The sequence below is a fragment of the Chelmon rostratus genome, chromosome 3 (assembly GCF_017976325.1).
Source record: "Chelmon rostratus isolate fCheRos1 chromosome 3, fCheRos1.pri, whole genome shotgun sequence".
Taxonomy (NCBI): Eukaryota; Metazoa; Chordata; class Actinopteri; order Chaetodontiformes; family Chaetodontidae; genus Chelmon; species Chelmon rostratus.
Window position 1 is genome coordinate 23,676,344 of NC_055660.1, and position 13,045 is coordinate 23,689,388.

A 13,045-nucleotide genomic window follows, 5' to 3' on the forward strand; every position below is an offset into this window, starting at 1 on the left:
GAAGTCTGAAATTTAGTACTGAAACAACAGTAACTATGAAAATAACATATGTGGCAGTAACTGTGTTTTTATCCTGTCATTCCTCAGTTTTATAAACACACAAATTTTGTGTTAGATGCTGTTTGTAGTTTTTATTTTATTTCATATTTTAGTCACTTGCCCTTCGTTAGATTAAGTCTCTGCTTCTTTCTTTTGTAAATATTTGGACAAATGTGCCATGTGTATGTTGATTAAGACAGAATCAGAATTAAGACGAGTGGAATATCTTTGAAAAAATGAAGTAGATGGCATTTGATCGGGCCCTTTACCCTTTTTTACCTTTATTCAACCCAATATTGATTGGCAGAGAGCAAAAGAAACCAAACCAAACCACACCAAAGACCCATTAGTGCAGAGTTTTTGTCTGAAAATGGTCTGTAATCGGGACTACCCATGGGATCCCAAAAGAACATGGTTATCTCTCTCTATTGTATTTCTTCACATTAAATACACATTCAAGTCTTCAAGAGCATAACAACCCTTCAAATGAAACAATCTGAGGAGGAAAAACACTCTCAAACACAAGGCAATAACCTGTGACGTGGGCTCTCAAGCAGACATTACTTCATTAGAAGAGGTCACAAGCCAAGATGGTGCTCTTGATCTAAATAGTGTCTCAGTGGCTTTTATTTGTCTACACTTCTAATTATCGTAAACCTAAAGAATAAACAATGATTTAATAAGAAAGCAGCCACATTTATTATGTGGGTTAATTGACATGTGCAGTCAGGTTCAAATCAGCTTTAAAAGTCACACACGTGCCTCTATGTTGACCATCCATACATCATATTGGTAAAATCATAGAGACTAATATTAACTTATACAATTAACTGAGGCTAAAAATAAAACATGGTGATTTTCGACTTCAGGCACTAACACTTGATCTATAAATGTGATAAGAATCCTTCTCTGACCACAGCTGCTCTTATTAGAACACACACATTCAGCAGGTCGCTCAAAGGGCTTTTGTTTGTGGCCAAAAGTTGTGCGTCTGGTTGCATTTGGTGAGCCAGTTAATCTCAGCAGCATGTATGAGATGTCAGCAAGACATTTAAAGACAGAGAACACTGTTGAAGTTACACTCTTGCATTTTGGCACGAAGCAATGTCGTTCTGTGAAGAACTCAGTGACAGAACAAGGCAGTCCACCTAACGTAGCAGAACATATGCTGAATATTGCGGAGGCTGCTGTTTGTTGTTCAGGGGAGGTTTCACATGCTGCTCTGTATCACATCTTATACTGGAGCAAAGCATCTTTACTGTGGATGGGATTCACGCTTTAAATACAGGCTGGATTTGTCAGGTGCTGGCTCTCAGTGACCTGCAGGCTGCAGGGTATTATGTCTGTTAGGTAAAACCCCATCACACTCACAGTGGACAGGCTTGATCTGCAGGACAATGACAAAGAAAACCTTTGTGCACATGTCACCTGTTTCATCCTCATGCGACCATTTATGGTACGGAAAAATACATGATTAAAAGCGAAATCAATGATTTCATCGTCTTTATTGGCTTCTCATGAGGCCGAGGGTGTAACTGAACTGTGAAAAAGAGGAGGAGAGATGAGTGTTGGTGCAACAGTCACACCTGACAGAGAACAGTGCTGTTGTCAAAACATACCCACTTATACAACAATTAACCAGGTTCAAAGACACAAATACATGTATTCATCTTTCAACATGTCTACAAATATATTTTCATTTGTATTTTCAGCCAACAAGCTCCTTAAAACCTCAGATTCTACTTGCCAATAATTCTTGGACTTATGTGTTCTCACGGTGAGCTCATTTCACACTGCAGTCAGTGTTTGGTTCAGGTCATTTATTTTGCGTGACGTCTTGAGACTGCTGTTGGATCAGAACTTGCCCTTCTTCTTCTTCCAGGACTTCTTCTTGGACCTTGAGTCGATGATGAGCTGAGACTGACGCTTCAGCGCCTCCCGTGAGACGATGTCAGCCTCGTCCTCCTCACTCTCCTCCTCTGAGAGACAAACAGCGTGAGACAAGGGCAGATGTCGACTGTGTGCTGGCATTAGTGTGCGTGCGTGGCTCCAAACTCACCGTCGTTGAAGAGGTCGAGTCTTTGGTCGTCAGGCAGCTTGACTCGGGTGTTGTAAGCTGGCAGTTTCCCCTCAATCCTGACATAGAACTGCTCAGAGCAACAACACATTGAGAACAGTCAAGGACTCCCACCAGGCAAACATTTATTTTCTATTCTTAGGCTTTTAAGCCTTATAATATGAACAGAATTTCACGTTTATCTAAAAATTCACGAGGAAATTAAATGAGTGTCAGGCCACTTTAGCAACAAAAAAATCAAAAGAGCCAATTTGAAGTTGTAGGGGTGTTGGGATCTTTTTGAAATGTTTATCTCTAAAGGATCTATAATACAAACTACTACCCATGCTTTTATTGATTCTATCTAGTGTTCATCTATTATGGTGTCTATGTTCTTATCATGTAACATGTATGATGACCTGCTGGGCCATCGCTCCCAGAGTTGAAGTGCGGTAGAGGTGCAAACTGTTTATCCAGATCAGCCAAACAGTTTGAAGCAGTACCGGTCAAGCAAACAAGGCTGGAGTGATTTTGAAATTATCAGCTCAGATTTACGTCAGTCACAAAGATTATGGCATCTAAAAATGGATCTGAGAGTAAAATAGTCAATGTCATTAGTAAATGGCCTCCAGTGTGTTATGTGTTTCCTACGGTACACTCTGATATCCTATGTTCTCAAACAGAAAGGGCTGCCTAGCGTTAGTAATCACGAGTAAACACTTCAGGTGGCTCTAATGGCTGCCTTTCCATTCAGATACGTTATGCAAGCACAGCTGCATGCATGCACACATGCTCAGCCATGCTGTGTTCATTTGTCGCACTGTGCAGTGGAGGCTTATACAAGAGCCCAGACACAGCCTTTTCCAAAACTGCACTCATCACTGAAAGTTCGAGCTGACGCACAGCCCTAACACAGGCCACTGCTCGTCGATTCTCAAACCAGGAGTACTAGTTATGTAATGATGTCTCAAACCCTTTCCTGTCATCACCTACAGAGGTATGATTGGCAGGCTATCTTGGTCGCATGACATTCATTAGCCATCGTTCTCTGTTAGTACAGTATGTGCAATGTGATTCGTGTAATTACCTGCCTGTGTGTTTCCCACACACCTGTCGTTAAAACTGTGCACAACCCTCCTGTATCAGTTAACATTACAACAGTCAAACAGGTTTTCAATATCCCATCTGAAAGCACGACCTGGATTTCAACCCACTGCAAAGCTGCGTGAGTGCTGTGGAGCTTCCACTCACCTCCTCCTCCTCCATCTCCTTCGTAATAGCGGCCAGGTCCTTTCCCTGAAGCTCCTCCTGCAGCAACTGCAGCTTCAGCTCACACTGAGTCATCAGCTGCAGCACAAACTCATCTGAGTCTGGAGACGCCTCGGCCGCTGTGTCCTCACTCTGGAGAGAGACGGAGGAATGGTGCACGGACATGAGTTTGATTGTCAACAGACATGCTGAGAGAGACGCAAATTAAAACCAAGGAATTTGGCACACATTAGGAATTACACTGACCGCAGGAGTCAGGATAAGTTAAACCCACAGTAAGACAAGTCATGACGGTTGAGGCGGTGTTTACCAGCGTGATGTGTTGAAGTTTGTCTGTGAGGTGATCCACCCCGGCTCGGACAGTACTGAGGGCTTTAGCGAGCCAATCCAAACGCTCTTCAGCTGCCTCGCACCTCCGCTGCTGAGCCTGCAGTTGCTGCTCGCACTCCTCCAGCATCTGCTGGTCACTAATAAAACCACAGAGGAAGAGTAGAGGCTTGAGAATCATTCCACAGCTGCGTACATGATGCCTTTGTTCCACTATGGCTTCCTGAGCATCTCACCCGGAGAGTTTGGCTTCTCCAGAATATTTCATATCCTGGAACTGCTGGTTCAGGAGCTCCTTCTGCTCCTTCAGCTGCTGTAGCACCTTCTCATTCTCCCCCCTCAGATTCTCCAGATGCTGGTATGTCTCCTTCTGTGAGATAAAGCGCGCCACTATCTCCTGAAAAAAACAACAACAAAAAAACTTAAACGTAAACTCTAATAATAGCCACATAAATACATCCATGCACAGTGTGTGCGCACAGCAAATCCTCCTCTTTCCACATCTCCACCTGTATATCTGTGACTCCGGTGGCCTCCTTAATGCGTCTGAACGCCTCCTCAAAAGTGGAGATGGCCTTCTCCTCTTCGCCCGCCATCCTGGGGGTGCTGCGCCAGGCCTCACTGCTCAGCTCATCTGGCTGCATGGCTGTTCTCTGAGCCTAAAGGCAGCAAAGGTTATAACCAATCAAAACACAAGTTATTCAGTTCCCTCTACAGAATGTCTCTGTTTTGAATTTAACTATATTTTGACCAAAAATGACTTTGACTGCTTTTAGACTGAGTGTTGTATGCCGTCTGTGGTCATGTTTCTTGATGTCATTCAGATAATTGCATGTTTAATCACAAGTGCACATGGCCAGTGAGAAAGCAGGTGATTAAAGAGGGAACAACATCAAAACAAACCCACAAAGTACTAGGGATTGGGTATGCTGCTTCAGAGCTACAGAATGTTGTATTTGTAAGTGATTCATCAGGTTGCTGGTGTCACTCACTTTACACGCAACTACCGTTTTCCATATATTGCATATATTCTGTATCCAATCCCTACTTTCATCTTTTGACTCTACCTCTTTATTTTCTATCCCCTACCCGAACCAGGGTTTGTATTCCCACCCCGCTTTTTCTTGGTGCAGTTGGTGAGAGGCAGGGGTAGATGATGGTAGTGTGGCAATCGGCAGTTACATGTGGCATCTAGGCCTGTGGTAGCATTGTAGCAGCTAACAATAGCTAAAGCGGTGAGAGTATGATAGTATCTTAGCAGTTAGTATTGGTAGCTAGCAATTAACATTAACAGTATAGGTGAATCTAGCGTTATTGTCTTCTTCTGTTTCTCGTAGCAGGTAGCGGTTAGCACATAACATTAGCTAAATGGTAGCATCGGAACTGTATTGTCTTCTTCTGTTCTTCCTAGCGGTTAGCAGTAGCATTAGCAATAGTTAAATGGTAGCATCGGTACTGGCCACTACCTGGAGCATCTCTGGGTCAGTTGAACGTGGCGGTGCTGTTTGGATTGTGTAGGAGCAGTGTGAACTGGCACTAGGGGGGGTGACTCTGGGACGCCGGAGTTCACTGCCTAACCTCCTGGAGGTGTAGTGGGACTAAGTAGGCGAAACACTGTTGAAGGGAGGTTTCCACCTGATGACCCCCAGAGACGTGTTAGGAATCACTGCTCTTTGGCAGGTATAGAGGCAGATTAGAGCTCCAAGGTTCTTCACTGAGAATGAATCCTCTTTTTGAGCACAAGTATCTTGTGTTTAAATTAACTCACAACTAGCTTGGCTAGTGACTGTTGTGAATAGAGCAGCTGACAACATGGGAAAGACCATGTGACTGCTTGGAAAGACAGCTGACAGGAGGGAAAAGACCCCACAGGTGCTGGTATGGGCTAGCAACCCATGGCAGCAGTGGCAAGCCTTAACCTTGCTACAACCAGACTTAGCTACAACCAATATAAGGAAAATACCCCAAGAGTCAGCGAGAGCAGGGGTGGAAGATGACTCACAGGTGGATTGCATGGTAACGAACAGGATAACGGATATGACTATGCCTTGGATACATGACTCAGTGAGGGATGGGGGCACGGACCCATCTCTTAGGGCCAGAGGTAGCAGTACTCAGGTGACAGGGAAGGCAACTAAGGAGAGCAAAAATTGTGCAGCAGAGGATAAGAAGCTTCAAGTTTGCCCATGTGGCTGGCAGAAAATAACATCAATCCGAGGCCTTAGAACTCATCAGGGAAGGAGGAAGTGTTTAGCGGTGGAAGGGCAGAGTGGCCGCATCGACCAGTATTTCTTGAGAAGTCAGTCGAATCAGTCGGATGAAGTCCAGCGACAGGTAGAAAACCACAGTTCGCAGGATATCAGTAACACTATCCCTGGAGAGGAGGAGGTACGGAGAGGGGATGCAGTTGGTGTTGAGGGCAACAGGCCAGCCAAGGAGAGAAGCATGGAGCAGAAAGCTAGAGTTAAGTGGCCGAGGGCTAATGATAGCAAAGAGTGGGAGGCAGTTGATAGAGATTTATCAGTCATATTAAGCAGGCTTAGAGGAGATGTAGTGGAGAAATTGGATAAAATTGGAGATGTGATCTACTCCTATGGTCGAGAGAGATTTGGGGTGCTTGTCAAAAGGAAAGGCGAGAGGGTGCAGGTCGGCAAGTCTAGGCGGCAAAGAGAAATAGAGAAGTTAGTAAAGGAAAGGAGGCAGTTAAGAAAGCAGTGGAGGAAGGCGACAGAAGAAGAAAGGGAGGGAATTAAGGTGTTGCAGGAGGAACTGAGAAGCAGGTTAGCAGTACTCAGAAGGGCAGAACACCTTAGGGAGAAGAGAAAGAAGAAGGAACGTGCAAGGTCAGCATTTTTTAGGAACCCCTTTAATTTTGTGAAAGGCTTGTTTAATCAAGAAAAAGGAGGGCAACTTAAGGCAACGAAATCAGAGATTGAACAGTATTTGAAGTCGACGTATTCAGATTCAAAGGAGAATAGGAACATAGGTCTTCCACCTGACATGCCACCATTAGGGGAAGTGGAGCAGGAGATGGATGTGAGCCCACCTAGGTGGAGAGAAGTGGTGGAGGTGGTTAGGCGTGCAAAGGCTTCTTCGGCCCCAGGGCCTAATGGAGTCCCCTACCGTGTCTATAAGAGTGCACCTGGCATCTTAAGGACACTATGGAGATACCTGAGAATAGTTTGGGAGAAACAAAGTATTCCAAGAGCATGGCGCAGGGCAGGAGGTGTCTTCATCCCTAAGGAGAAGGAGTCATCGGACCTTAGCCAGTTTCGGATGATTTCTCTCCTAAATGTTGAGGGAAAGATTTTCTTTAGTATCGTAGCACAGAGGCTGGCTAAATACTTAGAAAGGAATGGTATGATAGATACGACAGTGCAAAAAGCAGGGATACCAGGATTTGCGGGATGCTTAGAGCATACTAGCATGATTTGGCATCAGATTCAGACAGCTAAGAGGGAGAAAAGAGACTTGAATGTTGTATTTTTAGATCTGGCTAATGCGTTTGGGTCAGTGCCACATAACCTTATTTGGAGTTCCTTTGACTACTTTAAAGTGCCGGAGATAGTTGTTAACTTGGTGAAAGCATATTTCCAAGACATCAGACTGTGTGCAAGTATCGCAGAGCTCACAACAGGCTGGCAAAGATTGGAGGTTGGTATTATGGCAGGATGTACAGTGTCCCCGCTAGCTTTCACAATGGCTATGGAGGTAATTATTAGGGCTTCCAAGTGGGTCGTAGGTGGAGAGAGACGGCAGAATGGAATGCGTCTTCCACCAATTAGGGCTTATATGGATGATATGACACTGCTAACTTCAACAGTGCCATGTACAAGGAGGTTGTTAGATAAAGTCAATCAGAATCTCAAGTGGGCTAGTATGAAGATTAAGCCTAGTAAGTCAAGGAGTATTTCAATATACAGAGGGAAAGTAAGTGATAGAAAGTTTGCTATAGATGGTGAGGAAATCCCAACAATTAGGGAGAAATCAGTTAAGAGTCTCGGACGGTGGTACAATGTGGACCTGAATGATGTTGAACAGGTTGTGCAATTTAGAAAGGATGTTGCAGAAGGGCTGGAGAGAATAGATAAATCAGGGCTCCCAGGAAAACTGAGGTTGTGGTGCTTGCAGTTTGGCTTGTATCCTAGGTTAATGTGGCCAATGTCAGTATATGAAGTCCCATTATCTGTAGCAGAGAGAATGGAAAGGCTAGTTAGCTCTTATATTAGAAAATGGTTGGGTGCTCCCAGGTGCTTAAGCAATGTAGCTTTGTATGGGAAAGGAATGCTTCAGCTGCCAGTATCCAGTCTAACAGAGGAGTTTAAATGCACTAAGGTTAGGACAGAACTTTTATTATCTGGGAGTAAGGACATGTTAGTTAGCAATGTGGTTCCGAATCCTTCTGGGGGGAGGAAATGGAACCCAAGGGCAGCAGTGCAGGAGGCAGAGGCAGCTCTTAGGCATGCAGAAATAGTAGGAAATGTTCAATTTGGCCGGGGAGGCTTGGGGCTTGGCCCAGGCAAACCAGTGTGGAATAAAGCAGGTCTAAAGGAGAAAAGAAAGCTTGTAGTGGAACAGGTGCGTAGGCAGGAGGAGTTGTTAAGAGGGGCAAAAGCAGTTGGTCAAGCCAAACAGGGACAATGGTTGAATTGGGAAGGTGTTGAGAAGAGGAAACTTAGTTGGAGGGACCTGTGGAATATGGAGGAAGGCCGTATTAAATTTCTGATAGGGGCGACATACGATGTGTTGCCAACCCCGCAGAACCTAAGTCTCTGGGTACAGGGCGATCAATCGTGCCCACTCTGCTCAGGTACAGCAAGTTTAAAGCACATTTTGTCAGGTTGTAGAATTAGCTTATCACAAGGCCGGTATACATGGCGGCATAATCAGGTGCTGAGAAGCTTAGCCGCAGGCATTGAGGAGAGAAGGAAGCAGGTGAATTCTGGAAGTTCTAGAAAGGAGAGGTTAGATGTGCAGTTTGTTCGAGAGGGGGAGAAAAATAAAGCTGCTAAGTCAGGGAGAAAGCAGGGAGGTGGCTGCCTGGTAGGGGCTGATGATTGGCAAATGCAGGTCGACTTGGGAGGACAGCTAGTTGTGCCCCAGGAAATAGTTTATAGTAATCTGAGGCCAGACATTGTCTTATGGTCCATGAGTAAAAAGACTGTGTATTTTATTGAGTTAACAGTCCCTTGGGAAAATTCAGTGGAGGCAGCTTATGAAAGGAAGAAGACTAAGTATGCAGATTTAAAGACAGAATCTGAGCAGAGGGGATGGAAGACCAGGGTCTGTCCGGTTGAAGTGGGGTGTAGAGGTTTTGTTGCAGGGTCAGCTGTTTCACTGTTGAGGGAGCTGGGAGTGCATGGGCAAAATTTAAGAAAGACAGTGAGGGAGATGTCAGATGAGGCTGCTAGGTCTAGTCAGTGGATATGGATCAGGAGAAATAATAGTAGTTGGGGGGTGAAATAGGGACAGTGGGGGGGCAGGCAGAGGACATGCATGCCTAACCCGGCAAGAGAAGAGGTTAAAGTCTGAACAAGACACCTCTCCTCTGCTCTGCTTTCCCCGCCCCATCTTCTCGCTCTGCCAATAGGAAGAGAACCAGGAAGTTTAGATAAGGTGGGGGTGTGGCCAGCTAGAGTCTCTCTTTGTGACCATGCGGCCTGTTCAGGTGAGTTTGCGTGGTAAGACACAGAGTTGGCTTGTTTTTTGATCTTTTTGGTTGTTTTCCTGTTTTGTCTGCTTCTTGAAGGAAATGTTAGGGTTTGTTTTCCTGCTCTGTTTGCTTTTTGAAGGAAATGGTAGGGTTTGCTGCTTCTTGAAGGAAATGTTAGAAGAGGCTGTTAAATCTAGTCTGTGGTTTAGGCCTCCACCTTCAGCACCTTCTAAATTTTCCACCCCCTACCCGAACAAGGGTCTGTATCCAATCCCTACTTTCATCTTTTGACTCTACCTCTTTATTTTCTATCCCCTACCCGAACCAGGGTTTGTATTCCCACCCCGCTTTTTCTTGGTGCAGTTGGTGAGAGGCAGGGGTAGATGATGGTAGTGTGGCAATCGGCAGTTACATGTGGCATCTAGGCCTGTGGTAGCATTGTAGCAGCTAACAATAGCTAAAGCGGTGAGAGTATGATAGTATCTTAGCAGTTAGTATTGGTAGCTAGCAATTAACATTAACAGTATAGGTGAATCTAGCGTTATTGTCTTCTTCTGTTTCTCGTAGCAGGTAGCGGTTAGCACATAACATTAGCTAAATGGTAGCATCGGAACTGTATTGTCTTCTTCTGTTCTTCCTAGCGGTTAGCAGTAGCATTAGCAATAGTTAAATGGTAGCATCGGTACTGGCCACTACCTGGAGCATCTCTGGGTCAGTTGAACGTGGCGGTGCTGTTTGGATTGTGTAGGAGCAGTGTGAACTGGCACTAGGGGGGGTGACTCTGGGACGCCGGAGTTCACTGCCTAACCTCCTGGAGGTGTAGTGGGACTAAGTAGGCGAAACACTGTTGAAGGGAGGTTTCCACCTGATGACCCCCAGAGACGTGTTAGGAATCACTGCTCTTTGGCAGGTATAGAGGCAGATTAGAGCTCCAAGGTTCTTCACTGAGAATGAATCCTCTTTTTGAGCACAAGTATCTTGTGTTTAAATTAACTAGCTGCATTTTCATCAAATTCAGTAGCGTGAGCCCACACTTTTGAATGTTTTGCCCTGTCAGCCATGACAGGAGAGCACAGACTGTAAACAGGCAGTTACACAACGTCAGATGTAATCCCCATGACGCCGACAGCTTCATCACCATTTTACCTTGCGATGTGGCTGGATTTAGGAGATCATGCAAGCCCGTCTGATGCCTCAATTTAATCATCATTTGGGAACAGTTAGGAATTTGAAAATGGCAGCTGTTACACTGAATTAACCTTACATAAATACCAACAGCAGCACCGTTTGTCCAGGAGCTTACTATCCACCGATAGTAGGCAGCAGTTCTCAATACCCATCCCTATATACTACAATAATATCCCTGAAGTTTGCATATACTGCATATATATGAAGTATGTGCAAGTTTGCACATACTTCTTATATACCATTATGTGTATCTCACCCTTCTATCGACTTTGTCAGCCTGGGCCTTGCGCTCCTCAGCCTGTTTCCTGTAGCTGGCTATAATGCGCTCTCTCTCCTTACGCTCCTTGTAGAGCAATTCCTCCAGCTGCTGTAACTCAGCCTGACGGCAAGGGGAAAGGGAAAGGGTGATGGAAAGGGAGCGAGGCAGGATAGGAAACAAGGGAGTTGAAACAAAATGTTAGCATGACAAGAGTGAATATGTATTGAGTACAATTCAGATACTAGAGTGACTTTTTATTGACGTAAAAGGCTGTCATGTAGAGGTCACCTTCATCAAGATATGTTTGTATTGAAAAAAGAAAAAGAGAGAGGAGGACAGTAACTTTGTTTCTTTGCACTGTGTATAGTGATGAGGCAGGCTTAGTATCTGCTCTTGCATGTTGTACGTCTGCATCAAAATGAAAAGAAAGCGGGTGAATGAGCACTTCAAAAGCCATTGTAGCTGCTTTAACTTGTGACTCCTCTAACATGTATCATCAGTGCTGACAGTAGTGGTGAGTGAATGGATCTTCTGACGCCTTCGCTAGAAACATGCATGATGTGAGCTCGTAGCAGAGGAGGTCGCAGGTCACCTTGGCAGCTTCTTTAGAGAGCTGGGCGTCGTTGTTCATGACCTGCATGTTGTGGAGCTCCTCTCTGTGCTTCAGGATTTCTGCTTCCAGGCTGTCCAACTGGCCCTGGAAGGTCAGACTCTCCTCCTGGAGCGGTGACAGTGAGGGATAGAAAGGAAAAGTGCTGGAAGTGTGGATGCAAAGAGCGAGAGCTGTGGCGACTGTCATAAAAGGACTGTTGAAGCACTATGACCTGGACCACTGTGTGACTTATTACTGGATGATCAGTAGGTTGTGATCTAGATATGACAGCTTGATCTGTTATAGTAGCACTAGATCACAACATTACCCAAATGTCTAAAAAAATCAAATGTAACTGTAAAGAGAGTGAAGAGGGAGGACAAGTTAAGTTCAAATATAGGTGAAATGAGGCTGGGAGAGGAAGTGCTGCACCACTCAACGTTTACATATCACATACACAGGGTCCCGTATCAAAGGCACAACAAAGCATCATGTAGCACAGGCCACAGAGCCCTGCAGAACAGCGAGCATCCATGTCATCTGTGCATGATACCTATGTGAAAATGATTAGGAGACTGTTTGCAAAACGCTGACAATGTACAGCTGTCATACAGGTGTCTGCTCATGGCTAAGTTATTACATTTGCACTCCTATTCATTCATTATGCCTAAAAAAAAGTCAACATACATTGCACAAATCTATATGGGAGGCGGTGCCAACAATGCTCTTGTCCAGCACGTAAACATGAGTACGAAACATCAGCAAACAATGTGTATGTTGGACTAACCTGCAGGTGACTTTTGAGTTTCTGATAGTTAATCATTATGTTCTCAGCCTCCTTGCACTTAAACTGTGTCTTCTCCAAATTGTTCTCCAGCGCCCGCAGGTTCTGAAGACACATACACAACATTGTTTACAGAAGGTGTACAAGTGTACTATTCTGTCACGTATTGCATTGAAAAACAACACCAGCTCTTTAGAGCTTTAGAGGCAACTACCATGGCATCTTCCTCCTTTTTCCGAATGCGAGCGTCAGCAGACTGTGCTCCACCGCTGCCCTCTGGTTTCATCCTCTGGTATTCCTTCTTCAGGTCATCCAGGCGGTGCTGATGGGTCTGGGTGGTGTGTTTTAGGGCATTAAGACGCTTTATCTTGGACAGCACCCTCTGGTCCAGTGTTGTCAGGGCTGCCTGAGAAAAGGGCAATGACAGAGAGTGTGTGTGAACAAAAAAGAGACAGAGAAGGGAGAAACAGGCCAAGCTGAATGCCTGCAACCAATCTCAATCTATTATTATTTGCCACTAAAATAGACACTAGATTGAGACCTGCTGAGATCTTAACTGTGGGAAAAGCGAGAACCTGTGGTGTAAATAGTACAATAGCATAATTTTGTAGTGCACTATGTGAAGTAAGTAAAAAAGAACAAACTTAAGCTGCAGTGAACCTTGATTACACACAGTCTGTGTGCTCCTTCCGCTCACCTTCCCTGACATGTTGCGGTAGGCATCCTTCTCCGAGCCTCTGTTCTGAAAGGCCACTTTAATGACATGTTTATCACCCTGTGAGGCAACACACCGAAGATAACAAGATTAAGAAGAAAGACAGGTATGTATCGTTGGACTGTTCCTTTGACTGAGGACAAAACAGTCTTACAGCGTTAGC

The 13,045-nt window shown here is 44.9% G+C and overlaps 1 protein-coding gene across 1 annotated transcript; it reads right to left on the bottom strand.

Annotated features, from left to right (window-relative positions):
- Positions 1-1,545: 1,545 nt before the first annotated feature.
- On the bottom strand, positions 1,546-13,034 carry odad3 (outer dynein arm docking complex subunit 3). Its single transcript, XM_041934166.1, has 11 exons — positions 12,865-13,034; positions 12,382-12,573; positions 12,171-12,272; positions 11,384-11,509; positions 10,789-10,911; positions 4,201-4,350; positions 3,928-4,088; positions 3,675-3,831; positions 3,347-3,496; positions 2,099-2,186; positions 1,546-2,018 (listed from the first exon to the last, which is right to left on the bottom strand). Exons 1-11 carry the CDS (start codon positions 12,874-12,876, stop codon positions 1,894-1,896), a joined length of 1,386 nt encoding a protein of 461 aa, XP_041790100.1. The 5' UTR covers positions 12,877-13,034; the 3' UTR covers positions 1,546-1,893.
- Positions 13,035-13,045: the final 11 nt, after the last annotated feature.